This window comes from Lissotriton vulgaris, chromosome 11 (genome assembly GCF_964263255.1).
Source record: "Lissotriton vulgaris chromosome 11, aLisVul1.2, whole genome shotgun sequence".
Taxonomy (NCBI): Eukaryota; Metazoa; Chordata; class Amphibia; order Caudata; family Salamandridae; genus Lissotriton; species Lissotriton vulgaris.
The window spans coordinates 224755163-224783108 of record NC_141699.1 but is presented as its reverse complement, the minus strand read 5'-3'; the positions used below and the strand labels follow the sequence as shown (position 1 = coordinate 224783108).

At 44.1% G+C, this 27946-nt stretch overlaps 1 protein-coding gene across 1 annotated transcript in view; it reads right to left on the bottom strand.

Moving 5' to 3' along the window:
• The window catches only part of SRRD (SRR1 domain containing), a 101840-nt gene that overhangs the window by 57961 nt on the left and 15933 nt on the right, over positions 1 to 27946 (bottom strand). Inside the window, exon 3 of the mRNA XM_086943138.1 lies at positions 23380 to 23588. Coding sequence (XP_086799264.1) covers positions 23380 to 23588 — 209 coding nt within the window. The remainder of the gene's footprint in view (positions 1 to 23379; positions 23589 to 27946) is intronic.

The following is a 27946-nucleotide window of genomic DNA, read 5'->3' as shown; positions in this document are numbered from 1 at the left end:
GCATTACGTAAGAAGGCAAAACAAATCTGTTGTTTTTTTCTGCATACACGATGCAGAACATGGTGGTGCTGGTCATGGAAAAATGATCAGTGGCTGCTGACTTTGGCACTGGGAGCCAGGTTCCAAACTCGACTAACCGGCCCAAAATATTGTGATTCTGGGAAAATAATTTAATTTCCACGTGCCAAACAGCTAATGAACTTGACCTTGTAATGAAACTGTGGCGCTAGAATAACCCTTCAATTATACCATCGGGTCACCTTCGCGCCATATAAAAAACACTGCAAAAGAAAGCACGCCCTGGGACTAACTTTCCAGTATGTGTGGAACCCTGGCTGAATAGTGGACTGAATAAGGCCCTGCCCTGCCTGAAACCTCCTTCGCACTATTTGTCTCGTGAAAAACCCGGGTGGCACAGAACGTTGGGGAACACTGAAAAATGTAAATTAAGTACTCACGTAGTTTGAGAGGTGAAGTAAAACTGCACGCAGCTTCAGGGTCAGCGATACCAGGTCCTCGACGCTCCAGTAGCTTGTCTGAATGAGGGCGTATTTAGTTTATAATTTTGAAATAGTAAGGGCGGCTGCAATAATTCGGCGGGGAGTAAATTAACAACTGAGCAACAGGCAAGGCGATAGCCCGGGTCAGTGCGAGGTGCCTGCAGCAGTATTGTGAACGGCGCCATGATTCAATTTGCGGCGCCACCAGCAAAACGGCCAGCAGTGAGGGGCGGCACCTTCCTCAAACTCCGCGCTCCAGCAGCAGGATGTGCTGCAAAGTGCAAGCACAACCTGACTGGGCCCGGCATTCTAGTCTTTGGTTCATGACGTCAGGCGTCAGAGCCGTGCCGCGGGTGAATGTTCCCAATAATAAATTGTGATACTTTTGAAGCACTAGTGAAGCTGAGTGAGGTGAGGCAGCCATTGTCACAGCGCACGCAGTCCACGACAGTTTGTGCTTTCAGAGTCACAGTAGTTACACGTGACAATGCATTTTAGTGCGGTAATGCAGATTACCACACTGAAATGCATTCGTGTCACGCCTGATGCATGACACTTGACAGGACTGCCGCCGCGGCCGCAACGGGCCTCCAGTGCCGGGCCGCGGCCGCCTTAAAAATGATGCCACCCGGGGCGGACCGCCCCCCTCGCCCCCCCTAGCTACGCCGGTGTGAACCATAGTAACCAATCGCCTTGCGTTTTACAGTTTTCTTCAGCCAATGGCGGTTACGCTGTCTCATCCAGCTGGGTGGCGACCAATGAGTGGGCATCGCATCATGGCATAAACAAGTCAAGACCGTTTATACATTAGAAGCCTATATATGTGACTACTTAGCTTTGTGGACTTATTTATCATTTTAATTGACTATATAGACATACAATTTAAAGTTGTAGAACATGCAAAAACTCACCGCCGCAGCCCGGCTCGAACAGGAAGCCAGGCAACCTGTGTTGGGACGGGGGCGGGGCCGCAAAAAGACAGGAAGCAGACGGGAGCCTACCCCGCGCTCCTGTGCCCGTCAGCCGGAAGATTGCCGGAAGATTTGCGTGTCAGCTAGCGGGGCTCCTGTGCTCGTGGAGAGCCCCGCCTGCTACTAGGATGACCCGCTGCCTGCCGAAGGAGAGAGGGAAGGAGAGAGGGACACACTAAAAGAACTCGGTGAGTGGGGTGTGAGGGGGGGAGGGGACATGTGCGCGCGCGCGCGTGTGTGTCTGTCTGTGTGCCTGTGTGTGCGTGTGTGCCTGCGCGTGTGTCTGTGTGTGTATGTATGCATGCATGCGTGCGTGTGTAAAAAAATCCGATGACTGGTGGGGGGGGGGGGTTGCAAAGTGAAAGTAAGCAGCGCGTGTGTATGTGCGCATGCGTGAGTGCTGTGTATGCGTGTGCCTGTGATGTGCGCATGCGTGAATGTTGGTGCGCGTGCAAGCAGCTGAATCCAGCCGGGGAGAAGCGCGTGACAGTTTTTTGTCCCTCATTCCCCCGTGTCAGCTCGCTATAGTCTCCGACCCTGGACGCATCCTTCGGATGCTATTCCAGGGCGAGACCTAAAAACGGGTCAAACACGATCATAGCTCTCCTCATCACACATAGATTGAGCCACAACTGCAATCCAAATAAAGTGGAGATAGTTCTTCATCTGGCTCCTACATCCGTAACACAATGTTTCATACAGATGGCCATTTGACTTCTTTGGGGTAACAGGAATACTCTGTGAAATCATGGTTTTCTGTTCACTATAATAACTTAGGGGAAGACTGTGGGTTGTCTAAATTCATATCCCTGTATGCTTGTGCATTACATAATGCCTCAACCTCTCATAAGGGCCCTAAGCAAAGGTCTCTTCTGGGAGAGGGCATAATGTTGAGAGCACCCCACTCACTAGGCTAACAATTGTTTCTCTTGTGCCACTCTAACTGAGAGCTTTGCAAATACAATACATTAGGGCTCCATCAGTCAGTGTCCGCTTCAGGCCCCCATAGTAATTGGGGGTAAGAGGAAACCTGGTGAAGGGAGCAGAGGCATCAGCATGAAATATGCAACAAAAGCACTCGCTACCTTTACAGTGTGTTAGACCATGCTATTGGTAGAAGCTTGTACTGCCTCTTTCCCTTAGCTTTGGAAAAAAAAGAATAATACAATGATTTGCATTGGCAGAAAAAGATTTGGGAGAATCAAAGGAGCCAGCTCGTTCTCAAATCCAAGATTTTGAAAAGGTATTTATCTGTAGCAATTGTTCACCAGCTATCTAGTGTCATTATCTTCGAGCAATTCCTTGCCTTTATGGATGGCCTAGGAAACATCTAAAGAAAGAACTCTTTCAATAAAAATGTAGTTTTACTTCCACGTGTTTTGTCATTTGAAACTACTGAAAAAAAATCTTAATCTTCAGCACATATTAAAAAGATACCTGATCCAATTAATTGTTTTTATAGCGAGTGAAGTGTACATTGAGGCAGCCACAAAGCAGTCCTTTCACACACGTCAAAATAAGATATACAGTTAACCTACAAAGAGTTGGTTTTGAATCTGGGGAAGATGCCTGCACAGGAGTACTACAGATCAGTAACATTTTCTTCTCTAGAAAGGGATCTTTCCCAGATTCATAAGCTTTAAACTGATTTCGTAGTAGTAGCTGATCAAAGATGGGAAGCGCAAATTAGATAACGGACTCACCTGATGAAAAATATTTTAGGGTACCTTATTCACTTGATCTGCGAGCCTTGTATCCAAATATAAAAAGTAATGAATACAAATGCAGCAACACATAGTTCGGAGCAACATGGAGCACTGACTGAAAAAATAGATTCAGCAGCTGCTTTTCTGGCGAGCTCAGGGACAGCCTTACTGGCTTTTTGCAATTAGTCTTCGAATTGACATTTTTTGTTTTTTTAAATCGGGTGAACTTGACCAGAAGGTATTGGGTATCCGAGCACTTTACACGAGCACCAGTTGCGTTACATGAGGAGTCAGGACACATTCATTATTGTTAGGCACTGTGAGATTAAGTGATTTGCCCAGAATCACAGGATTTTGGGCGTCCTTGCAGAGACTCAAAACCGGTTCCCCAGATTTGAGGTTGAGCACCCTAGCCGTTAGGCCACATTCTCTCCCCGACAGTTTATTCAATGGTCTCTCCGTCAGGGGGCCTCCGCCGAGGACAGACGGGGTGGGGATATTAATGGCTATTCGTTTCCACCCCGTCCACAGGACACCTGCGGTCCCTTTACCGCGGCATGGGCTTTCCCCGGAGGCGGAGTCCCCAGTCCTGACGTCACCGGCTGTGAGCCTGTTAGACCTGGAAGAGGCGGATAAAGAGACGTCAGCGGAACCTGAAGCTGCGAAAGCCGGAGGAAGAGTCGGAGTTTGGGAGCCGGAGCGAGAGACGAATAGTGAGAAGAATGGAAGGAGAACGGACCGAGCAGGAGACAGAGAGGTCAGGAGGACCAAAGAGCCAGGAGGCCAACGATACCGCGATTCGCCCCGTCAAGCTTCTGGGGAAGCGTGGCTGGAAAAGGTACGAAGTCGTATACTGCGCTTTGCTTTTTCACGAGGGGGACAGGGTAGAACCGTCTGGGGAGGTCACAGGGCTGTATGCATTTTCTTTTGGTTCTTTTTGCACTCACCGTCCTTATTCTATGCCATTATTTGGGGGGGGGGATAAGTGTATGGTGGCAGCCCTTGGTGAATCCTCACACCCCGTCCCCCTCTTAAAAACCAATGGTCCTTGAATCCTTTCCTTAAAACCGTCTGGTCTTTCTTTCCTCATATCATGCCGGAGAGGAACCGAAGACCACTTCCCTGGAGAGACGAGCCCTCGCGGAGGCCGGGAGAAAAAGGATCGCCCTTCCCTCAAGCCCCGGAGCGAGTCAGCTGTTCCCTACCAGTTTCGAATGGATGTTTTCATCTTTTTGTTTGATCCCGAATAAAGCCCTTAAATTTATCATTGTTCGGGCAGTCGTTGCTTCATCACCCAGCCCATGCCACTCATTCGTGACACTCTCTAAATTGCACCGAGCATAGGAACCCAACACTTAAAAGGTTGTTTCATGAAAAGGTGGTTACACCATGCCTTGCCGGAATTTACACATTTGGGGGGAAAAAAGTGTACAAGGAAATGGGCTTGCTAATCCGGATTTCCAAGACCACATTGGGCTAAAGATAATGTCCCCCTAAATCTGCTTATATATATATATATACACATATATATTATCTACTGGCGGTCGCCAGTAGGTAGTTATAGTTAGGACCTAGTTTCCATAGGAAATCCGCAACATTCTATTTGGAATAACTTTGGTGCTGGTCGACGAATCTTCGCGAAATTCTCCAAGATGATTGGGCGCTCCGCTCCTATCCTGGAAGTTTCGGGGTGATTTGTCAAGTGGGGGCTGAGAAAGGGGGGTCCCAAAACGTGTTTTCCCAATGAAATTTTCCATAGGGACCTTCAGACACGGCTACAGCCTGAACTGCTGAACAGAATTACACCAAATTTGGCAAAAAGGTAGAGTTTGGTTCGCAGATTATGCTTTTTGTTAAATGGTATAAATCCGTTCAGTAGTTCCTGAGAAAATCAAAAGTAAAATCATAGATATATCTATAGACGAAGTACCGTACGGGTATCCTCACGAGCTATATGCTAATTGGCTGTCAACACTCTAAACCAGGAAGTGTTGGCATTCATCTTGTGCCTCGGTAGAACCGAGGCACAAGAAAACAGAAAAACAAGTGTGCAAAAGACGCAAAGGGGGCAGGGTAGAAACACCCTGACCCCCCAGGTCCTACAAGGACCCCCTATAAGTCATTTGAGGTGTCATGAGTGGTGTCATGAGTGATGTCATGAGTGATGTAATATGGGACGTCATCAGCAGTGTATTGCGGGCGCGCGAGTTACAGTTAGCTGAACTAACTATAACGGGGGAATTTCAATGGTTTTGTATGAGTGAAATGTCCAGCTAACTATAACATGTGTGAAACCTATGGTTTTTTCTGTGTATATATATATACATATGCCGAAATGCATTCGTCAAATCCGGGACCCTGAAATAAACGGCAGCCTGTTCTCTACTCCCCGTGTGGCCTCTCATCATTTCTTTGGGAAGGTGTGTTTGGTGATTTATACTGCGCAGCCAGACGCGCAGAAAAGAGGCCCTGCAGCTACAAGTGACACCGGGTTCTAACTGGAAACCACGCTGCTTGCAGCTTAATGACTATCGAGGGATCGATTAACCCGGAAGTCCGCCAGGATTTTCAGCGCGGAGGAAACTGACAGAGGTATTTTATCTCGAGGGGGCAATCTGTCTCGTATCTGACAGCCCCAGTTTCTCTACCAACCTGAGAGGAGGGGCGCTGCAGTCAAGCGGGGACACAGAGCTGGCACCGCGATGTTCATCGTCCTTCAAACCACCCCACCTTCCTGTCTGGGCACAAAACTTCATTGTTCTCCACTCCTCTACACCAGCCACCTGACATTGCTGACACCATGCATGCTGGGATTTGGAGTCTGTCTAATTCTAAACGGGCTGCCATTCGCTGTGCTGACCGCATTAAGGGGAGGGAACTCAGTGCCTCGGGATGAACATTCACAGAAGGAGCTAATTGGGGAGAGGCTCGTTAAGGAGGAAGACGCTGAAGAAGGCACATATGCCGAAATGCATTCGTCAAATCCGGGACCCTGAAATAAACGGCAGCCTGTTCTCTACTCCCTGTGTGGCCTCTCATCTTTTCTTTGGGAAGGTGTGTTTGGTGATTTATACTGCGCAGCCTGACGCGCAGAAAAGAGGCCTTGCAGCTACAAGTGACACCGGGTTCTAACTGGCAACCACGCTGCTTGCAGCTTAATGACTATCGAGGGATCGATTAACCCGGAAGTCCGCCAGGATTTTCAGCGCGGAGGAAACTGACAGAGGTATTTTATATCGAGGGGGCAATCTGTCTCGTATCTGACAGCCCCAGTTTCTCTACCAACCTGAGAGGAGGGGCGCTGCAGTCAAGCGGGGACACAGAGCTGGCACCGCGATGTTCATCGTCCTTCAAACCACCCCACCTTCCTGTCTGGGCACAAAACTTCATTGTTCTCCACTCCTCTACACCAGCCACCTGACATTGCTGACACCATGCATGCTGGGATTTGGAGTCCGCCTAATTCTAAACGGGCTGCCATTCGCTGTGCTGACCGCATTAAGGGGAGGGAACTCAGTGCCTCGGGATGAACATTCACAGAAGGAGCTAATTGGGGAGAGGCTCGTTAAGGAGGAAGACGCTGAAGAAGGCACATATGCCGAAATGCATTCGTCAAATCCGGGACCCTGAAATAAACGGCAGCCTGTTCTCTACTCCCCGTGTGGCCTCATCTTTTCTTTGGGAAGGTGTGTTTGGTGATTTATACTGCGCAGCCAGACGCGCAGAAAAGAGGCCCTGCAGCTACAAGTGACACCGGGTTCTAACTGGAAACCACGCTGCTTGCAGCTTAATGACTATCGAGAGATCGATTAACCCGGAAGTCCGCCAGGATTTTCAGTGCGGAGGAAACTGACAGAGGTATTTTATCTCGAGGGGGCAATCTGTCTCGTATCTGACAGCCCCAGTTTCTCTACCAACCTGAGAGGAGGGGCGCTGCAGTCAAGCGGGGACACAGAGCTGGCACCGCGATGTTCATCGTCCTTCAAACCACCCCACCTTCCTGTCTGGGCACAAAACTTCATTGTTCTCCACTCCTCTACACCAGCCACCTGACATTGCTGACACCATGCATGCTGGGATTTGGAGTCTGTCTAATTCTAAACGGGCTGCCATTCGCTGTGCTGACCGCATTAAGGGGAGGGAACTCAGTGCCTCGGGATGAACATTCACAGAAGGAGCTAATTGGGGAGAGGCTCGTTAAGGAGGAAGACGCTGAAGAAGGCACATATGCCGGAAATGCATTCGTCAAATCCGGGACCCTGAAATAAACGGCAGCCTGTTCTCTACTCCCAGTGTGGCCTCTCATCTTTTCTTTGGGAAGGTGTGTTTGGTGATTTATACTGCGCAGCCTGACGCGCAGAAAAGAGGCCTTGCAGCTACAAGTGACACCGGGTTCTAACTGGCAACCACGCTGCTTGCAGCTTAATGACTATCGAGGGATCGATTAACCCGGAAGTATATATATACACACATATATATATACATACATATATATATACACATATATATATATATATACACACATATATATATACATACATATATATATACATATATATATACATACATATATATATATATATCTATATACATTACCTACTGGCGGTCGCCAGTAGGTAGTTATAGTTAGGACCTAGTTTCCATAGGAAATCCTCAACATTCTATTTGGAATAACTTTGGCCCTGGTTGAAGAATCTTAGCGAATTTCTCAAAGAAGATGGCTCGGTCCACTGCGCTCCTTCCCTAAAAGTTTGGGGGGGATTGGCCAAGTGGGGGCTGAGATAAAAGGGGGGGTCCCAAAACGTGTTTTCTCCATGTTATTTTCCATAGGACCTTTAGACTCGGCTACAGGTCGAACGGGTGAATGGATTTATAAGAAATTTGGCAAAACTGTACAGTCCGGCTCGCAGATTACGCTTTTTTTGGAATGGTGTAAATCCGTTCAGTAGTTGCTGAGGAAATTAAAGTTAAAGTCAATTATATATCTATACGCGCGCACCCAATCGGCTGCGTGCTCGAGCGGAATTTTGCTGCGTGACGTCTGTTAACGTTCGATTCGAAGGAAATCAGGAAGTGTTGACCGCCATTTTGTCATTGCGAGTAAATATATTGTTGATTTCAAAGCGTTGGAATATGGAAAGGGGAGAAGGTAGAGATTGTTTTGCTGCGTAGGTTTTCTCAGGGTGTGCAGTAAGGCCCTTAAAGGCAAAAATATATATATATATTTTTTTTAAAGTTGCGTGGTGCGCGCACTCGGTCGCGCACACCTTTTTACAAGAGTGTGAAAATGGAGATAAATCAGAAGTTTGAGTGCTTAGATATAAGGTGGCTCTGAAAAGAGCCATTGTGTTAATTGAGTGTTTTCTGCATTTATAAGTAAGTACCGATGCAGAGCCTGATGTTGCAGAGGAAGATTCTGTTTCCCTCATTCGTGAAATGAACACCCTCTCTCCTATAGACGTCTTGCATGTGGTATCGCAAGTTGTTGTGGTAAATAGAACCCATGCTATAATCTCTGAGGAACGCAGAAACAGATTTATTTACATGTCTCCTTGCTTTCTCAAATTGTGCACAATGGTGATTGGACCAATTCCATTTCTGTCTTTGGCATATATTGGAATATACCAAGGCAGATCGAGGAAAAAGTGTCATCAATTGTCGAAAGGTGTCTTTTAGAAGCATTTCCAGACCTACCCCAGTGATTGTGCCTAGATCGTTCCCACCACAGTGCACAATTATAAGGTCTGGTTCTGGGAGATGCATAAAAGTTTTCACCAATGGAATCAATTGGTGACATTTCAATCCTCTTTTGGAAATCCATGTTATGTGTACATTTGGTAAGCTGAGGTTGCAAATTCGTCTGCTTACTGCATATTTTTCACTCCAGTGAATATAACTGTGTCCTATTAGCCAGACCTTCATTTTCAAGGGATTTGTAGTCGTCCTCCGATCGGTTCTGGAAGTGGAATGGTAGTTAGAAGTTGAAATTCTAAATAAAGAAAAAGGAAGAGGCTGGGTGTGGTTTAAAAAATAAAAATGATTGGTTGATTGTAAGAAGTGGAGATTGAACAGTACGTTGCATGTTAATGTTTATGTTAAACGAAAAGTACTATTGGGTGTGAAAAAAAAAGACATGTAACAGAGCTGTGGATTGGCAGGTGTTTCTGGGAGGGAAAACAGTGTTGTTACTTTGCTGTAGAACGTTGAGATATGAACTTTTGACCTGTGCCTTCAGCCAGGTGCAGAATGAGGTGTTACCATGGAAACAGCCAGAGATGGCAGTGGGTGATGGGTGACTTTTATGTGACATTGAAAATATTGTGAGGGAGAACCAACTGAAATGTAAATGCTTACGTTACGCGCTCCGCATTGCTTCCGGGAAGCTGCGCTTCGCGCCTCGCGCACCGGAGCACTTCCGGGTGCGCTAACGCGGCGCGTCATATGACGGATTACGCAACAACGCGATACGTCGTTGGGGCTCCACCGGAACTGATCGAATTGGTAGTCTACAGTGTTTCTGGATGTTTCAGACTGAAGCTGGCGTCAGCATGAGAGCACCCCGTGGCTACGTCGTGGCCATTCCGCGAGCAATCATGGCAGTCGCTCCCCACCGGAAGTCTGCAGGAGTCGGGGGCCTCGGTGACTCTTGTAGAATCTTCAAGGCTGAGGGGACGCTTTTGGGAATGGGGCTCATGCCCTAGCAGTCAAGCGTCCGAGTTCCAGGGTTGCCCAGAGCCATCCTTGCAGGCCAGGCCCAAGTCTGTGGAGCCGACCGCCATTTCCTGAGCTCCGTGGCAGCCGCCTGTCGCTGTATCGGAAGAGTGGGTGCAATTCAGCCGGATGGCGGGTGAGACGGTGTAATAGCAAGAGCAGGCGCAATTCAGCTGGCCGAGCGAGGTACTGTGCCGCAGGAGCAGGCGGAACTCAGCTGGCCGAGTGAAGCGCTGGGGTGTAGCTAAGAAACCTCCACCTGGTGAGGTGGGAGAGGCTCGTTCGCGCCGCCTCTCCCTTCCAGTGCACCCCACGCCGTCTCCTGGCGCAGGTATATGTGATGGTCGGACCAGGGCACCGCAGGACGTGTCTTCAGGTCAAACGGATTGTGGGACAAGGTCCAGAATGGAAGAGGCATCAAAAGGCAAGAAGTTCCGCCTGACCCCGGGAGCCGGCCGCCTATGTCGGGGGCGATCTCAGGCCATACCAGGGGAACAAGACTTGTGGAGGGGGCAGGAGCCAAGCGCCCCCTCCGAGTCCGCGTTTCTTGGACCCTGAAGTATGGCACTCAACATTCAGAACTTATGACATTTGTGCAAGGCAGGGACATCGAAGCCTCTCAGGGACCAAGTATATCCAGAGTCCTTCCTACAGAAGGTGGTGGGGGTGGCGGCATTAGCAAGGCATCCCCCCACACAACTTGTCGGACCCTGAAGTATGGCTCTCAACATCCAGAACTTATGACATTTGTGCAAGGCAGGGACATCGAAGCCTCTCAGGGACCAAGGATATCCAGAGTCCTTCCTACAGAAGGTGGTGGGGGTGGCGGCATTAGCAAGGCATCCCCCCACACAACTTGTCGGACATGACCTCTGAATGTACTGGGTGTTCAATTTCAGAATTGAAACTACTAAGAAGCAATTAAAAGTGTTGTTTTCATGTTGCAGTAGGCTGCCATGTAAATAGTTATTTAATAAAACGTTTTATCCTGTTACTTTGCTGGTGTGTTGTATATATTTATAATATTTGCATAGTGTTTGTCGTTATTTTGGGCGGGGTGGGCGGCGGAGCCCAGCTGTCTTGCAGCCATCATGGCGTCGAGCTCGGTTCCTCTCTCTAGTTTCATGTTTTTTCTAACGATTTATATGTTATAGTTTGCTAGCACGATACAGCGGATAGTCCGCATTTTATATATATGTCCTTTTTATTAGGGGGGTCCTCCGGTGGAGTCGGACGATCTACCTCTAATAAACGGTCCGGGTTGAACCAACTACCAACAAACGGGGCAGAGATAGGCATGACGGGTTACAAAGGGGACAAAAGTGTGCACTACCTATCCTTCACTATCTGCAAAAACTAAACAGAGTATTGCGACTTTATGCTTATTTGTGAACAGAGAATGACCCAAAGAGAACCAATTTCGAACAATCATAGGCTATTGGCAGTGGGCAGAGAGGCCATGACACAGAAAATGGCTGTTACTTACGTGCATGATGGGGCCTAAAAGGGACTAGATGGCGTAGCCACTGTTTCGCGACTTTCACTTTACTTTTAACAATGGCTGTGGTGAACATAAATGAACGCTGCTTATGTATACCTAATTTTAGTCATTTTCCACAAAAAAGCTTTTGATATTTGCTATTAAAAAACCAAAGAAAATCACTGAAAAAACCATAGGTTATAGACCATATATAGTTAAATATCTGAAGTCCATCTCTGCACTCGATGGAGATACAGGTCGTCGATCAGAAGATGTGCTGGCCACCTCTAATGGTAATAGCGTGGCCAGGGCTCTTGTCGTTGCCTCTGCAAATTGCAGAGGGTGCACTTGTTTGACATGCCGCACCATGGTATGTATGGAAAAGGAATATTTTTTTGCTGGATTTCTTCTTGAGAGAACCAAGTCACATATCGTGCAGGTTACTTTTGGTGCATTCACTTTCTTTTGATCTTCAGGATAAGTGAAAAATTGCCAGATGAAAGATTTTTTTTTTTTTATTAAAGGTAGTCGATCATTTTGGTCAGATTCGGAAGATGAATGAGATACGGTAGCCATTTCACCAAAGTCTTCCGAAAGATGTAGGACGTTGTTCTCTCTTGAGAGTAGAAAAGATAGTGAGGGAAGTGGGTGGAGTGCTGCGTGTAAATTCCAGAATTGAAACTATTAAGAACCAATTGAAAGTGTTGTTTTCATGTTGCAGTAGGCTGCCATGTAAATAGTTATTTAATAAAACGTTTTACCCTGTTACTTTGCTGGTGTGTTGTGTATCTTTATAATATTTGTCGTTATTTTGGGTGGGGTGGGCGGCGGAGCCGAGCTGTCTTGCAGCCATCATGGCGTCGAGCTCGGTTTCTCTCACTAGTTTCATATTTCTCATGAGGGGTTGTTCCTAATTTTTCTATTTTAGCGAGGTCAAAAAAAGATCTCATCAGTGGCCTACTGATTTTGCTCGATTCCTTTTGTTTTTTCTAACGATTTATATGTTATAGTTTGCTAGCACGATACAGCGGCTAGTCCGCATTTTATATATATGTCCTTTTTATTAGGGGTGTCCTCCGGTGGAGTCGGACGATCTACCTCTAATAAACGGTCCGGGTTGAACCAACTACCATCCTGATTTTGTATATCTTCTGAGCTGGATTTAAGCACACAATTGTTAAAGTATGAAACGTTTAATATTTCTAAAAAAAATACCAAGGTGTGTACATCCGGTAACGCACGAAAGTTTAAAAAGACATTCGGCTCCATTTACTGAAAAGTTTCATAAGAATAATAAAGAAGTCTAGGTACAGTCTCTTTGACGTACTATAAGTTCTTTGAGGGGTGTATGTAGAAATTCAATAAGTTCAAATCGCAAGGTTTTTACGAAATATATAGGCCGGTGCGCGCACTCGGTCGCGCACGAAAGCCTGGAAATGCGATATCCATTTTATTGACAACTGTTGCCGAGAGTGCGCACACCGGGTCGCGCACAAAAGTTTAGTAAGGCTATTTTTATTTACAGACACATTTTAATGTGTTTAAAAAAAGGCAAGGTACAGACTTTCGAATTCTGTATTGCTTTACAAGGAGTCTCTATGCAACTTGAACAGTGAAGAAAACGGCTTGTTTTCGAAAAAAATATTGCCAGAACTTTATTGCCAAAAGTATAGGTTGCATACACAACATTTTTCTGAATTAGCATTTTAAAAACCAATGAAATTCACAGAAAAAACCATAGGTTTTACACACGTTATAGTTAGGAAGTAGCATTTAAAAAACCTATGAAATTCACTGAATGTCATGAGTGATGTAATATGTGACGTCATCAGCAGTGCATTGCACGCGCAAGTTATAGTGAGTCCAACTAACTATAACGTGGAATTTCATTGGTTTTATGTCAGTAAAATTTCCAGCTAACTATAACATGTGTCAAACCTATGGTTTTTTCTGTGAATTTCATAGGTTTTTGAACATTGTTTCAAGCGAGCCAACTTTCCACGCTACCCTCAGAGCCGGCGGCGGTGACAGCTTTTGGCAACATTGTAGCGTTAGGAAGCTAATGGCTACAACGCGCAGCACAACTCACCCGGGGAGATGCTCAGGTCCCAAGCGGCAAGAAACGGGGATCATAGAAGGCGAACCAGCCCACCCCCACACACACACGTTGTAATGGCACACACACCAGCATGACACATGGGAGACTGGGATGCACAGGCAAACCAGAGGGTCTACTAAGTTAGGACCTTAATAAGGTTTAAATAACTTATTATTTAAACGCAGAGATGGCAGCAAATGTTTTTAATTTACCTTTTTCAACAGCTGTGAATTGTAACATGCTATTTGATGAAAAGGTTGTTATCACTATTACTTTGAACACTTGTTTAGGTGATTTATGAATTTTTAAATTCTATTGTGTAAAAAACTTTTCTGCAATGAATACTCGGTAATAAGAATGGAGAAAAGACTCTGTGTAACATACCAGATTTACCATCATGTAACCATGGTAATACCTGGTCTGAACCTGTGTGCTAATTGTTAGACACGCCCACATCTCCACAGTATATATGTTTGAGCTCAGTTTGAATGCAGATGTAGTGAACAAGGCGGCAACGCCGAAACGCGTCTAAGCAGACAGTGAGTAAATAAATCGAGTTTGGATTGAGATTCATGGTGTCAGCGCCTTCTTCGTATCGGATGAGTTTGGCAAGACTGGATATATATATATATATTTTTTTTTTTTTTTACTGATCAAATATTTTATCATCGTTTTAAATTGGGACTACTACCTATGAATATGCCTTGCATTATATAAAATTGTAACAAATTCAACTGTGGCTACATGATGCATGTGAAATTCATGTATTTACGATTGCAAATAGGTACATTCGCGTTTCCAATCAAAAGTAGTTTATTTTCTGTTTCCCCCTTTAAACGATTTTGGTATGTTATGCAATACAATGAAATGTATGATGAATTTATGTGTTGGGTACCACATTGTTTTTAACGGCTCAAGCACTTTATTGACACCATTCTCCTTGTATTATTTCTTTAATGTTTGTTTTTCGATGTTTTTATAACAAAACATACTGTAAGATGGCTGCCATTAGGAACTCGGCGCTTCAGTCCTCTTTCTATCATTAGTAGGGGGTGGAGATAAAATGGTGCACTGGTTGACACTGAGGAAGCCTTAACGGCGAAACGCATCTGTTGTCTTGGGGGCAGGGGGGTCTGCCAATAAATCATCTTCAAATCACAGCTCCGAGTGCAGTATGTATATATATATATATATATATATATATATATATATATATATATATATATATATATATATATATATATATATATATATAGGGTCGTGGTAACCACAAATGATTTATTTGCGGGGGGCTTGCACAGACGCGTTTCGGCGTACTGCCTTCGTCAGTGTGTATAACACTTCAACAATCGACATGTTAATAAAGTTTTTTATGAACATAGACATCAACAAAGGAGTCAACCCTCCTAGAGTCACGGTGGGCGCCATCTTGGAATGTATATACAAGACCATTAGGCCCATACAAAGCACGTGTTCAGCCCACCAATGGGCTGTTATCCATGGACAGGGGGGGTATTAGTTATTTTAAAAATTTTAATATTAAAAAATGTATAAAGCCGTGGATCGGCTAGTGTCCTTTATTAGTCCATCCCGTCATGATTACTCTACTATACCAAGATACACATGTATCGCACTGAGTCAATAAAAAGTTCATCAAATTGCATCATTCAAAAGACTTGATGTGTATGGCAGTTCAAATCCATACCCATAATAAATCAATTGATTCAAATTCAAGATCCAAAATTCATCAATCGAATGTTATAGAAAAAATAGAAACATCTTAACTTTAGTGGCAAATTCACATACATGATCATGTAAAGCTAATAAGTGTTCTAATCAAAAGATTACAGATCACAGATCACAAATCACAATTTACAGCAGACATTTCGGAAATAGGCTTAAAATTCATTGATGGTAAATTCCATATTGGTACATCTGGCTTTCCATGCATTGCAACCCATATGTTGGCATTCCTATTTGTTCTCAAATTACAGCTGTACTTTCCAAAATGGAATGTCATTTCCTCCCCACTGTTCAGACCCCGTGGATGCTTGGTAGAGAGATCTATGATATACCTCGACTCCAGTCTGCGGAGTCGTCTTAAGCGATCGCCGCCCCTGGCATTTGGTAGGACAATGTCCAAACCAAAATATTGCAGTTTATTACGGTCCCGACTGTGTACCTCAGCAAAGTGGCGGGCCATCGGATAGGCGGGAATCGCCTTGTAGATGGCCCTGAAATGATCTAATATCCTCAATTTCAGTTCCTTGATTGTGCTACCAATGTAGCAAAGGCCACAGGGGCAGTGCAAGCAATAGACTGCGTATTGAGTGCTGCAAGTGATAAACTTCTTAATAAATATTTTCTTCGCTGTCTTGGGTATCATATACGATAGGACCCTTTTACTTTCCACACAAGCCTTGCAGCGGCAACAGGGATAAAACCCGTTCTGTTCTTTAAGGGTGTTGGTCTTCAATATAGGTCTCTCCAGGTGACTAGTGACAAGCATGTCTCCTAGTGACCTTGCTTTGCTGAAGGTTAGTAATGGATAAGCAGGTAGTTCTTCCTTCAGCACATTATCCGTTTGCAGGATATGCCAGTTTTTTTTAAGCATCATTCTGAGGTCGTTTGCCCCTGATGAGTAGGGAGTGATCAGCCTAAATTTCCCTTTGCTTGTGGCTTCATCCTTTTCACGGCCCCCCTTATGGGTTTGGCAGTGAATAAAGTCCCTCTTGGAATCTTTCTCACCTTCCTCAATGTCCTTTGCAGTAGTTCCCTACCATACCCCCTAATTGCGAAGCGTGATAGGCACTCCGAGGCAGCCGCCTCGAAGTCAGAGTCCCTGGAGCAATTTCTTCGGAGCCTCAATAGTTCCCCGTAAGGAATGCTCCTAATTAGCTAGGGGGGGATGGCTACTGCTGGCAAAGAGTGTTGAATTGCCAGCAGGCTCCTTTCTATACAATGCAGTGTGAAGTTGTTCCCCTTCTATGAACACTCTCAGGTCCAAGTACTCAGCTGCCACCGGACTACTTGAACCCGAGAACTGCAGGTTAAGGTTGCTGTCATTCAGTACCCTGATATATTCCTCTGCTGTGTTCATCCCACCGTTCCAGACAATGAATAAATCGTCGATGTAACGATGCCAACACACTGTCTCCCCCTTGTCATGCACAATCGTGCAGCTCCTGGGCACCTGCTCCTCCCACCAGCCCACGAACAAGTTCGCGTAGCTGGGAGCAAAGCAGGTGCCCATTGCCGGACCTGACCTCTGTAAATACAACTGGTCTTCGAATAGAAAAATATTGTGGGTTAGACAAAACTCAACACATTCAAGGATCATTATATTATGCCTAGCAAATCGCATTTGACGCTGGTCTAGGAAATACCGGACCGCTTCCAGGCCGTGCTTGTGTTCAATACAAGTGTATAAACTGGTAATATCCAGCACCAACAGCAGATAATGTGAGTCCCATTTCAAATCTTGAATCTTCATCAAGAAGTCCTTGGTGTCCTTAATATAAGATCCCAGTTTAAACACCAAGGGAAACATATTCTCAGTTAGACTGCCGATGGAGGAAATGATAGAACGGCCTGGTGGACGGTCTCTATTTTTATGCTGCTTGGGAAGGTGATAAAAAGTAGGGATCATAGGGCAGTTGTTCTGCAAAAACAAATGTTCATCTTTGCCCAACATCTGAAGATTATACCATTTATGGATAAGTGTGTCCTATTCCATAATGCTCTGTTGGTATAGTTCAGTGGAACATTTCATGTAAAATTTATCATCAGAAAGTTGCCTCAATGCTTCGCTTCTATAATGAGCCCTACTCATGAGGACCACATTGACCCCTTTGTCCGAGGGTTTCACCACAATGTTTTTGTCATTCATTATGTTGTTTAGTGCCAGTTTTTGTTGGTCTGTGATATTGTTCCTGTGGATTTGGTGGTCCGCTTTTTTATTTTGCATGAGGTCGTTGTTCATTGCCTCACTGAATACATCCACAGCGTCCCATGGAGACTGAGGAACAAAGACGGAGGTGGGTTTGAACCGACTTTCCTCCCTCTCCTGTTCTACTCCTTGTAGTTCTGCTCGTTGTGCAGTGTCCAGTTGACCCACATCAGAGGACTGTTCCATTTGTAAGTCCCCAAGGGTCTCCACTGTAGATATATCCCTACTACTAAGAGCATCTGTTGCAGTCATCCTTACTCCTTTCTTGCTTTGATCTTTCATATGCGGTGCAGTTTAAAATATTTGTGGAGTTTCAACTTTCTATTAAAGCGGAACAGATCGATTCGTGTTTGCGTGTATTCTAGTTCATTGTTAGGGCAAAATGTCAGTCCCAGGCTAAGTACTTCGGTTTCTGGATCTGTTAATTCTTTGTCTGTGAGATTCACGACTTTAAGATTAACTGGGTCACTCGAACTGTCGCACATTGCTGTTATTACTTCTTGTTGGTGTTGCGATTGGTCCAACGGGAGGCTCTTGCTCCTCCTCTGCCTCCTTTTGCCACCCCTGACCTCCTTGTCCTCCTGGTTCTCCCGAGCCCCCTGCTCCCGCGTCTGGTGGTTTGTTCTTCCCGTCGCGGAGCCAAGACTTCCTGATTATTTCGAATTCCTCTTGAAAAGGGGTTCTTCTGGTTTTACCGGCTTGGACAGCTCGACTTTTCCCTTGACCTCCTGGGTCAAGTTGATCGTCACTGGACTCGTTTTCGGTCACATCAGACTCCGAGGTAACCACTTCAGCTGTTGATGTTGTGCCAGCACCGGTACCCCTTAGGAAAGCCTTCCGAGGAGCATCAAATTTCTTCGCGTATGTCAGGACGCGCCCTGTCAGGTAATCGTTCGCATCACATTCATATTTCTCCTGCTCACGAAACCTTATCTTCTGTTCATATTTCACGAGCCGGGCTTTCATTTGGTCTTTCATTTGTGATATTAAAGCTATTTGTCCCGGGTCCGTCTCCTTTTCCAGCTCTTCATCAATCAATTTAATCTCGGCCAGCGCCTTCTCTCTGTCGCTCCAGGCGTACTTGACCAAGATTTTGAGGGTCCCTTCACAATAGGCTGCTGTGTGCTCAAACCAGTCCGTTAATAACTGCGGGTCTGGATGTTCGTAAGACGGCACTGTATGGACCCTTAAGCCTCTGGGCACCCTTTCTTCCTCCACGTAGTTAGTCAGGCTAGTTGCCTCCCACCATTTCCGTACTTCACGTTCGTGAAGTCTCTCCAACTTTGTCATGGTCTCTTTGAGTTTATTGTTTTGCTGCTCTGCCACTGCCGTAATTGTTGTCTCCGACGGTTTCTCCCTCCGTTTGAACATGCCCTTCGCCGCCATATGGCTCTCGGTGTCTGAGAACATGCCGATATGTCTTGGTGTCCCACGCTGCGTTTGTAACCGCAGCTCAGACCAATGCAGTACCCTGATTGCTGTTACCACTCCCCTCCTTAGTCCCCCTGCCGCTATAACCTGCTATGTCAACAAAAATTTGCGATAGTGGGGGCAAATGGGTGTTCACCGAGAAGGCGTCTTCCTTCGTACTTCGTCATATATATATATATATATATATATTTATTTATATTATATTGTTTACAAATCCAATTTCCAAAGCGATGTAAAGAAGGCACTGACACCGTGAATTCAACTCAAGAAAGATATTTATTCCAACATGCTGCACAGACGCGTTTCGGCGGAAGCCTCCGCCTTGCTCACTCACAATTTTTTAAGGGTCTGAAAAAACGGATGACATATCTGTTTGAACCACACTCCAATGCGCCATACCATAGTTTTCCTTATTGCAATTGCTTCTGCCATCAGTGTGATCCAGATCTGACTCTGTCACTAAATGAGCCGATATTTGTATCCAAGACCACGTTGGGCTAAAGATAATGTGCCCCTAAATCTGATATATATCCGACAACCTCTCCCCTCAGGAAAAAAACAAGCCGCACTCACAATGGAATTGTTTCTGGTTGGTTTAATTTCAGCGCTGGCAGTCCTGATGCATTTCGGTCTCCTGACCTTTTTCAAAGGAAAAGCCCCAGCATCTTACTAAACACACAGCCTCAGGGTGATTGCTTGCAATTATACTTTTCGACACTCTGGTGGGCGGCCCTTATTGATCCATTTTGCTGAAGCATTCTGGACCCTGTAGTATGTTATTAGTTTATTATTAACCCTCCAGTGGGTTATGCTGTTTGTTGTTGCCGCAGTTTTTCTGCTTTCCGCTGTTTCCTCGCATATATATATATATATATCTCAACCCGGAAATGCTGACCGAGTGGGCTGAATCTAACATGGCTGCATCAATGAATCTAGTGAAAATCCTAGTTAAGTATGCCAAAATAGATCGTGATGCTTTATTCATAGAAATTACTCAATTAAATGAACAGATTGACAAATTAAAGCAAACTGAATACATAATGAAAACAAAAAAAGAAATTCAAGAGAATATTAAAAAACAGGAAGAAAAAATTAAATTAAGAAAAGTTCACAAATTTGCACGTGATAAAGAGGACTATGACCAAGGGCAGATTTTTACATTTGCCAGGCGCTATGAGAATGTAAGAAAAATGCGCCTACAGGAAACATCAAGAACAACAAGAGGACCGGGAGTAGAGACAGACATGGTATCAACCAATGCAGAATCATCAGCCTCAGACATTGTGTCTCTAACCAGTGAAAGCGGATCAGAGGATGGAAATTATAATGCACGCAATACGAATGATGAGAGAAACATACTAAGACCAGGAGAGGAGCTACATTTTTTAGCTTACGATCAGCGGCAGACCCTGAGACCGCGGAATCCAGGCAAACAATTCGGACCAGAAGAAATAAAAGGCGCAAAGCCAGGCGCAAAACCCGAAGGTGCAGAACCAAAGAGAGGGCAATGGCGCAGACGCTAGACGATAACACCATCATCAATTTGTCCTCAGTTACTCTGAGTAAAGCTAAAAACCAACTTTTGGCCCTCTGACTTTCATTTTGCCCAGAAAGTAACTTTAGCTACAGCAAAACAAGAGTGGACATTTTTTCATATATAAGAAAATTAAAACAAAAATTATTTTTTACCATCAAAGAAAGCTCCAAACACCAGACCAATGCTAATGATGTTTCAAGAAAAGATGATACTACAGTTAATTTGGAAACATTAGACGCCGGGATTTTGGCCACTATGCATGAACTAAGGGCTCACAATACCACTTTGCTAGAGAACACAAAAGTCATTTCAACACAAGACAGAGTCAATACATTGAACCTCATAGAACCAAGTGCAGGTATGAGTCCTTTCAAGAACAAATCAACATTTTGCCCCATGATGCCAAAGGACACAATCGATATCTTCCACGAAAGAACAGTCCAGGATCTCAAAGTCCTATACCACAGGGTAAACAACAAGCGCCAAAAGCACAAGATGCAACATCGTGAGAAGGAATATGAGAAGCTTATCACCAAACTTAAAACAACCAAGAGATTATCATAAACAAATCAGACAAAGGGGGCAACTTGGTGATTTGGCCCCGTAATGACTACAAAAAGGAAGCTCTACGTCAATTAAGTGACACTACCTGCTATACCACATCTACACTAACAGAGTATACCAAGTCTAAAGACAATGTGAAGAAAATGCTAATGCACTACAAAAGACATAGACTCATTTCCAACCAAGAATATAGCTTTCTACATAAAGAATTCCCTGTTGTGCCCATTATGTACCTAATTCCCAAAATACATAAGGAGACTATTCCTGTGCCTGGAAGACCTATAATATCAGCTATAGGAGGAATAAATATGTGAAAACATCAGTTGTTATATAGACTATTTCCTCCAATCTCATGTTTTGAAGCTTCCTACTTTTATTAAAGACACAGGAGACTTTTTCAAAAATTAAATCAAATAACATGGAAGGAAGAATACCTACTGATTGTTTTAGACATTGAATCACTCTATACGAGTATAGAGCATCAAAGAGGATTAGAAGATGTCAAACATTTTTGGGATACTAGGCCATTGAATTGTTACAATCATAACATCATGTTGTTAGAATTAATCAAATGGTGCCTTTTTAATAACTTTTTTATGTTTGACAGACAAGTCTATAAACAGTCGAGAGGAGTTGCCATGGGAGCCTGCTTCTCCCCCAGCTACGTGTGTTTACACGTGGGTTGGTGGGAGGAGCAGGCTCTTAGGGAGCAATACAAACAAATGGTGGACACACATGTTATTAATTGGTATCGCTATATTGACAATGTCTTTATGTATGGGATGGAGATATCGGTATAAAGGAAAGAGAGGGATGGAGATATCAACAGTGCAGAACTGTTTATTTCAGAAATCAACACCAATGATAGTAATCTGAAGTTTATATACATATAGACAGAGTCAAGGTTGATTTTCTGGATACCACAGTATATATAGCGGCCAATAAAATACATACAACACTCCATAGAAAGCCAACAGCAGGCAATTGTACCCTGCATGCCATTAGCTCCGACCCACAACATCTAATTGCAAGTATCCCGGATGGAGATCTCCTGCGGTTAAAAAGAATCTGCAGCACGGCCAAGGAATATGAGAAATGTGCACAGGCTGCTTTAGAAAGATTTAAGATGAGGGGGTACAATGAAACATTACTCAAGGAAGCCACTCATAAAGCTGTACTTCGGTCAAGAGAGTCCCTCTTTGATACAAGACTTGTAGTATAAGATAGTAATGAAATTAGCAAGGAAGATTCCACTGCACCTGGACTAATTACCACCTATAGTCAGCAACAAAGACAGGTCCATGCCATATTTACGAAAAATTGGCCTATTTTGCAGACAGATGGGGTGTTAGCACCATTTTAACCTACAGCTCCAACACTTACGTTTAGAAGAGCTAAATCCATGAGGACAGAACTAGTAAAGAATAGACCAGACCTCACTATGGCTAATACAAGAGTGGTTTTTTCAAATGTTCTACATGTAGAGCATGTAAATTTGGTAGCAATACCACTCATTATACTGTCGCATTTAGTACGCAGCCACGAGAAATAAGAAGGCACTTTACCTGCCGGGCAGAGTACGCTGTATATGTTCTCACATGTACCTGCAGTGTGAACTATGTAGGAAGTACAAAACTCCCGGTATAGACACTTATTTTACAACATTTGCGTGCCATTGTAAATAATGATAACAACTATCCAGTAGCACGCCACTTTTTTTTTTTTTTTTTTATTTCAAAATATTCTTTATTGAGAGTACATTTTTGTATACAAAACAAAGGCAAAACATTCGTAATACTTGCGGCCTGGTGGGGAAGGCCATACATAACAACGACCAAAAGTGCTGAATGGAAAGACAGATGTATTTAGGTGCCTAGCACCAGAGTTGCTGTGTTTGGCTGAGTTTGTGTTACACTGCACATGTACAACATACTGGCCATGTGGTCATTCTGAACCAACAAATATGTTCCTTGAAGCGCCAATGCTACTGCCCTCAACTTTCAGACACCTGGGAGAAAGCATACCTCTCATATACAAAAACAAGCCTGAATGGTGATCTCGCCTATATTAGATCTAAGGCAGAGAGGTATCTGTAATGAATGCCTTCTTATGAGGACATTTACCAGGGGGAAGTCTTGTGAGGCTCAGCATCCCGTTTAGAAAGGGCACTGCATGCTGACCCCGAAATTCAGTTGGCTCGGTTTCCTGGAATCGGGGTACAATTAAGCTGGATACAGTCTTGCATCAATATCATGTGTAGGTCTTGAGTCTGTAGCTTAATGATATAAAAACCTGAGAAGTGGCAGTGGGTGCATTGCCTCCTAGCCTAGAAAAAAACAACTTTATTTCCCAAGAGGATTATATCGTAAGCAATGATTGATAAGCATAAATAAACTTTTATTATTGAATCACACAGGAAAGCAAAATCTTACCTCTAACTTTTCTAGAATCAGTAGTAAAAGAGCCAGTTGGTATCGAGAGATCACACAGGAGGAGAACTGACCAATGCCATAACATACACAACTCAGATTCACTTGCTTAACAGAGCTGACTTCAGCAACGATTTCAAATACAGGTCCTGTCTGACTTCTCTTTTCTTTCACCTGCTCGAGGCAGTTATTGAAGCATTCTTGGATGGTACCTGCAAATCAGAACAACATATACATACCACAGATTACATCCATGCTCCATTGTACACCCGCATAACAGAATGTTATTAACTTGTTAAACTACACGTTCAACAACACAGCATTACAGAAAGTTAAAAACTAAGTGCCTATCCAAGTGGGACAGGTACTATGCGACAGCATTCAGTTCGTTTCTACACTATTAAAAATACATTTTGCACAAATGACAGTGAATAACAGAATATATGCATTTGGAAACCCGGATTTATGCACATTGTATACAAATAATGGGAACAGGGGAGGCCAATCTGCACACTATGCTCATGAAATAATAGCTTTTGTTGTACTTAAAAAACAATGCCTAAATCCTTGCGAAAACAGACGTGTACTGGAACTTGTTGGGTGAATGTCTGCTTTTTCTATGAATTATTCCATAGCCTTTATGATGGCAGATGATTCTTTTTATTCTGGCTTTTCACCAGCCCATGGATCTAAATCAGACTAATTTGGGAGCTGGGTGGGTGATCTTCTAAAGTCACAAAGGCCCAACCTACATCAACAACTCAGATAAATCGCAAATTACCCATTCCTACTCAAAACAAAAGGGCAAATTTCTCCCAGCCTTCTTGGGAAATAATGTGCTACTGTCTGACCAAAAGGTCTCCTTCTACCTCATGGACAGATTAAACATCCTACCCATACTTCCATTCACCTCTACACAATTCAGAATCAAGGCAGGTGTTACACAAAGATCAATTATCTCACTACTCCTTTTCACCATTTACATCAGTTCACTAGCAGAAATCTTCAAATCCTGTTATCTGAATGCTGTAAGTATAACTATGCTGACAATACCAATGTAATCTTTAAAGTGGAAAAGCTTAATGACCTTGAAGTTTCAAATCTACACGACTGTTTCAGAGGCATTGACTAGAAGTTAATAAAGAAACATTTAAATCCAAACAAATAAAACACTTAAATTCTAAAATGCGATCAACTGACAATCCAGCTCAAAGAATTAGGAGCACCGCCAACAAATTAAACAGAAGGAAACCTAGGAACCATAATGAACTCAGGTTGAACTTTGAACACTCAAGTTAACCAAAAACCCAAATCTACATTTCATAGCATGCAGATGATTCACCAAGATGTTACAATCACCTTCTTCTCTCATCATATCAAGACGGCATTATGACGATAGCTTGTACCATAGAAAATTAATTTTCAGATATGAAATTCCTCCACTGTATCTAGAAGGCAGTGAAAAGACAATTGCTATATGTAAAGATGTGAGACCACATCTCTCATGTGCTGAAGCCTTCATTGGCTTTCCTGTCACTAGGTAATCTAGTTTCAAAATGCCTTATTATAAGGCCAATAATGGAAAAGGACCTATGTTGCTGGAGATGAAGCTAAAGCAATGCTCTCAGAAAAGGACTTGACAAAACGTTAGCACCACAATTAATCGTTCCACCCTATAAAAAAAAAAAAAAAAAGACATTTGGCGCCCGAACCTTTTTGGTCTTAGCTGCTAATTTACAGAACTCAATAATACGAGTCACCGATGGTAGCCTAGAAATCCTGAGAATGCTGAAGAAGTGACTTTTCCCCACCTGTATTTACTGAACATAAGCAAAGAATATTACTCTTCTATCCATTGGCATGATAGGAATCCTAAAATCTTAGTTAATACAACATTCACAACGGAGTCCAAATAGCAACCCTTCAGTATCAGTCACAATGGAAAATTCCACAAGAAATTTGTTCTCAGTGAAAACTACAGCAGAAATCACTCTGATCATGCAACATAAGGCATAAGAAGATAGGGAAAGAGTCCTTATCGCTATTGAAGCATACTAATTTTTGACTCAAATAAAACATTCCTACAGCCATTTCAGAAACTGTTAACAAAGATAGCACAATTTTACACCTGCATGACCCCTGGATGTCAGTCGTAAAGGGGGCCCTGCTAGAACGTGCAGGATCTACAAAATAAACAATTTTTCTCTCCGGGAAATGTTTTTTGCTGTTCAATCTCACACAATTCAATACTACAGCTTTGAACTTTCATTTTCATCCTACTGAAAGGAGGCACCTTGTACTACTCTATATAACAAACTTGCATCCTAAAATAACAGAGTAAAAAACTGTACATGAACAATATGACAATGTATTATCCGTATGGCTGACTACAAACAGCTTGACAATCTACTATTCGAACTATAACAATTCTTAATAATACCTGGTAGCATTTTATTAGCTTAAGCGCAGGAAATTAGCATCAAACACAAAATGTGTACAATCCTGCACTAATTTGCATTGCAAGAATATTTAGAAATGCACAGCACTGAATGGAAACTGCATAGCTAACAACAACCCTTATATTTGTTTAATCAATAACATTGGGCTTCTAAAGAGTAGTGTGCTACTTGTTTACAAAGTTCTTCAGTGCCTCATCAGGGAGAGAGAGCTCCATACAATTACCCATACTATACATGGGGACAGTGGCAAAGGCACTGATATTATTTCTATACCACTGCTTTTAATACGGTGAACATGTCTAGATTACAGCAGGACTGCCTTAGCGATCTTGCACATAATTGGCTGCTTGCATACATTACTTACAGATCTCGCCCTGACCCAATAACAATCTGCCTTACATCCCTTGAATTGCAGGTTTCTTCAGGACACTCGGGAAAGGCTCCCAACCTGTTCTCGCTCTTGTCTTGAGAAATGCAAATTCACAGACATAAATTCATTCTCTGCAGACCGAACCCATGCAAGGCTTCGCTAACAAGCAGTCTTCCATTAACATTAAGATTTTTTAACATTAAGGGGCAAGATGGCGGTCGCTTGCTAGACCGCAGTGCAACGCTTGACTAGAGCTCCTGGAAAAAGAATGCTGAGCTAACCCCCCATTGCCTTTTGTCATGCTTGGTGAAGCCGACTGCGCGGAGGTGAAGCCCGTGAGAGCTCACATTGATTCATTGGGCACCTTCATTGGACTGACGGTTTTGCGCTTCCTCATTAGAAGGGCTCGATCCAACTCAGACCCGACGGCGAACCAGCACAATCCCCCCACAGGTCCTACCTGATATCCACCTCGACCAGCTCACCCAGCGAGGTTATGGCGCCGAAGGTGGTGGCTGTGTCAGCGGCCGCCAAAGCCAGGGCAGCGAAACTGGCGAAAACAATACAGACGGGGGAGTCTGGAGCTGATGACTAACGCAGGAGGGAGAACAGTGCTGAGGTCCCGGTCCCCTCCGAACCGCTGAGCTCTAGGACCCTGAAGAATGGTGCTGTTGCTGCACTCTAAGCTCGATCTACCGGCCCTACTGTTGCCGATCTCTTCCGCAGTGCCGCAAAGCCAGTTCCGGGTCAACTGAAGAAGAGGGAGCCAGCTCCCACAACGAGGCGGGAAGGTCTGCAACTGAAGACGGTAATGGAGATATGACGACTGGTGGCATAGAGGACGCCGCGTTCGAGCTATCCAGGTCAGGAGCAGAGACTGAACAGCAGCAGCCAGTACCAGCTGAATAAGATGGCTTAGTAGAGAGCGCTGAAGGTACGCCTCTTTCAGTATTACTTCCACACACTGTTGAGACTTTGCCTGACTCGGCTGCCCCAGGTATTATCATTTCGAGTGATTTCAACTCAGACAATGCCCAATTATTGCACCCCCCTGATAAACTGAGTGGTGCTCAAAATATTCAGCAGGTGAGAACGGGGGTGCCCAAAAAAGTCACCAAATCACTGGCGCCTTCAGCGAAGCCAGTTTAATTGATTATGAAGTTGAAAAAGACCCGGGTGACTTTTTTTTTTTTTGGAGAGAGGCGAATGGGCAGATGATGATGCTTCATCCACTACTGATGAGAGCTGTAGTGAGCAAATGGATGCACCATGTTCCAGGGTTAAAACTTCCCAAAAAAAAAAAAAAAAAAAAAAGAACAAAACGACATGAGCTAAAAGACCTTGCCTGGGATTATACGGCAAATCCGCTTACCACTCAGCTGGAAACCTTGTCTAATGACCAGCCGGGGCAGATCAGACACGCTGATTCAGCAGTACCTTCAACATTAGATACTACCTTACAGGCAATCTCCATACATCGCGATGAAACACGTCAGGACGGCCGAAAGAACCAAGCCACGATGCGCAAAAGGCAGGGAGCTGTGCGTAAACTCGCTAATACAAGTAGCTCATTCGGGGATCGATTCACAGAGTTAGAGACCAGGATGGTTTCCAATGAATCCGAAATGGCTATCCATCAATAACGGGCAGACTCACATGAAGCTCAACTAACAGATATCAAATGGAAGTTAGAGGAGTTTGAGAACCACCAAACAAAGAAATAATTTACGAGTTCTTGGGG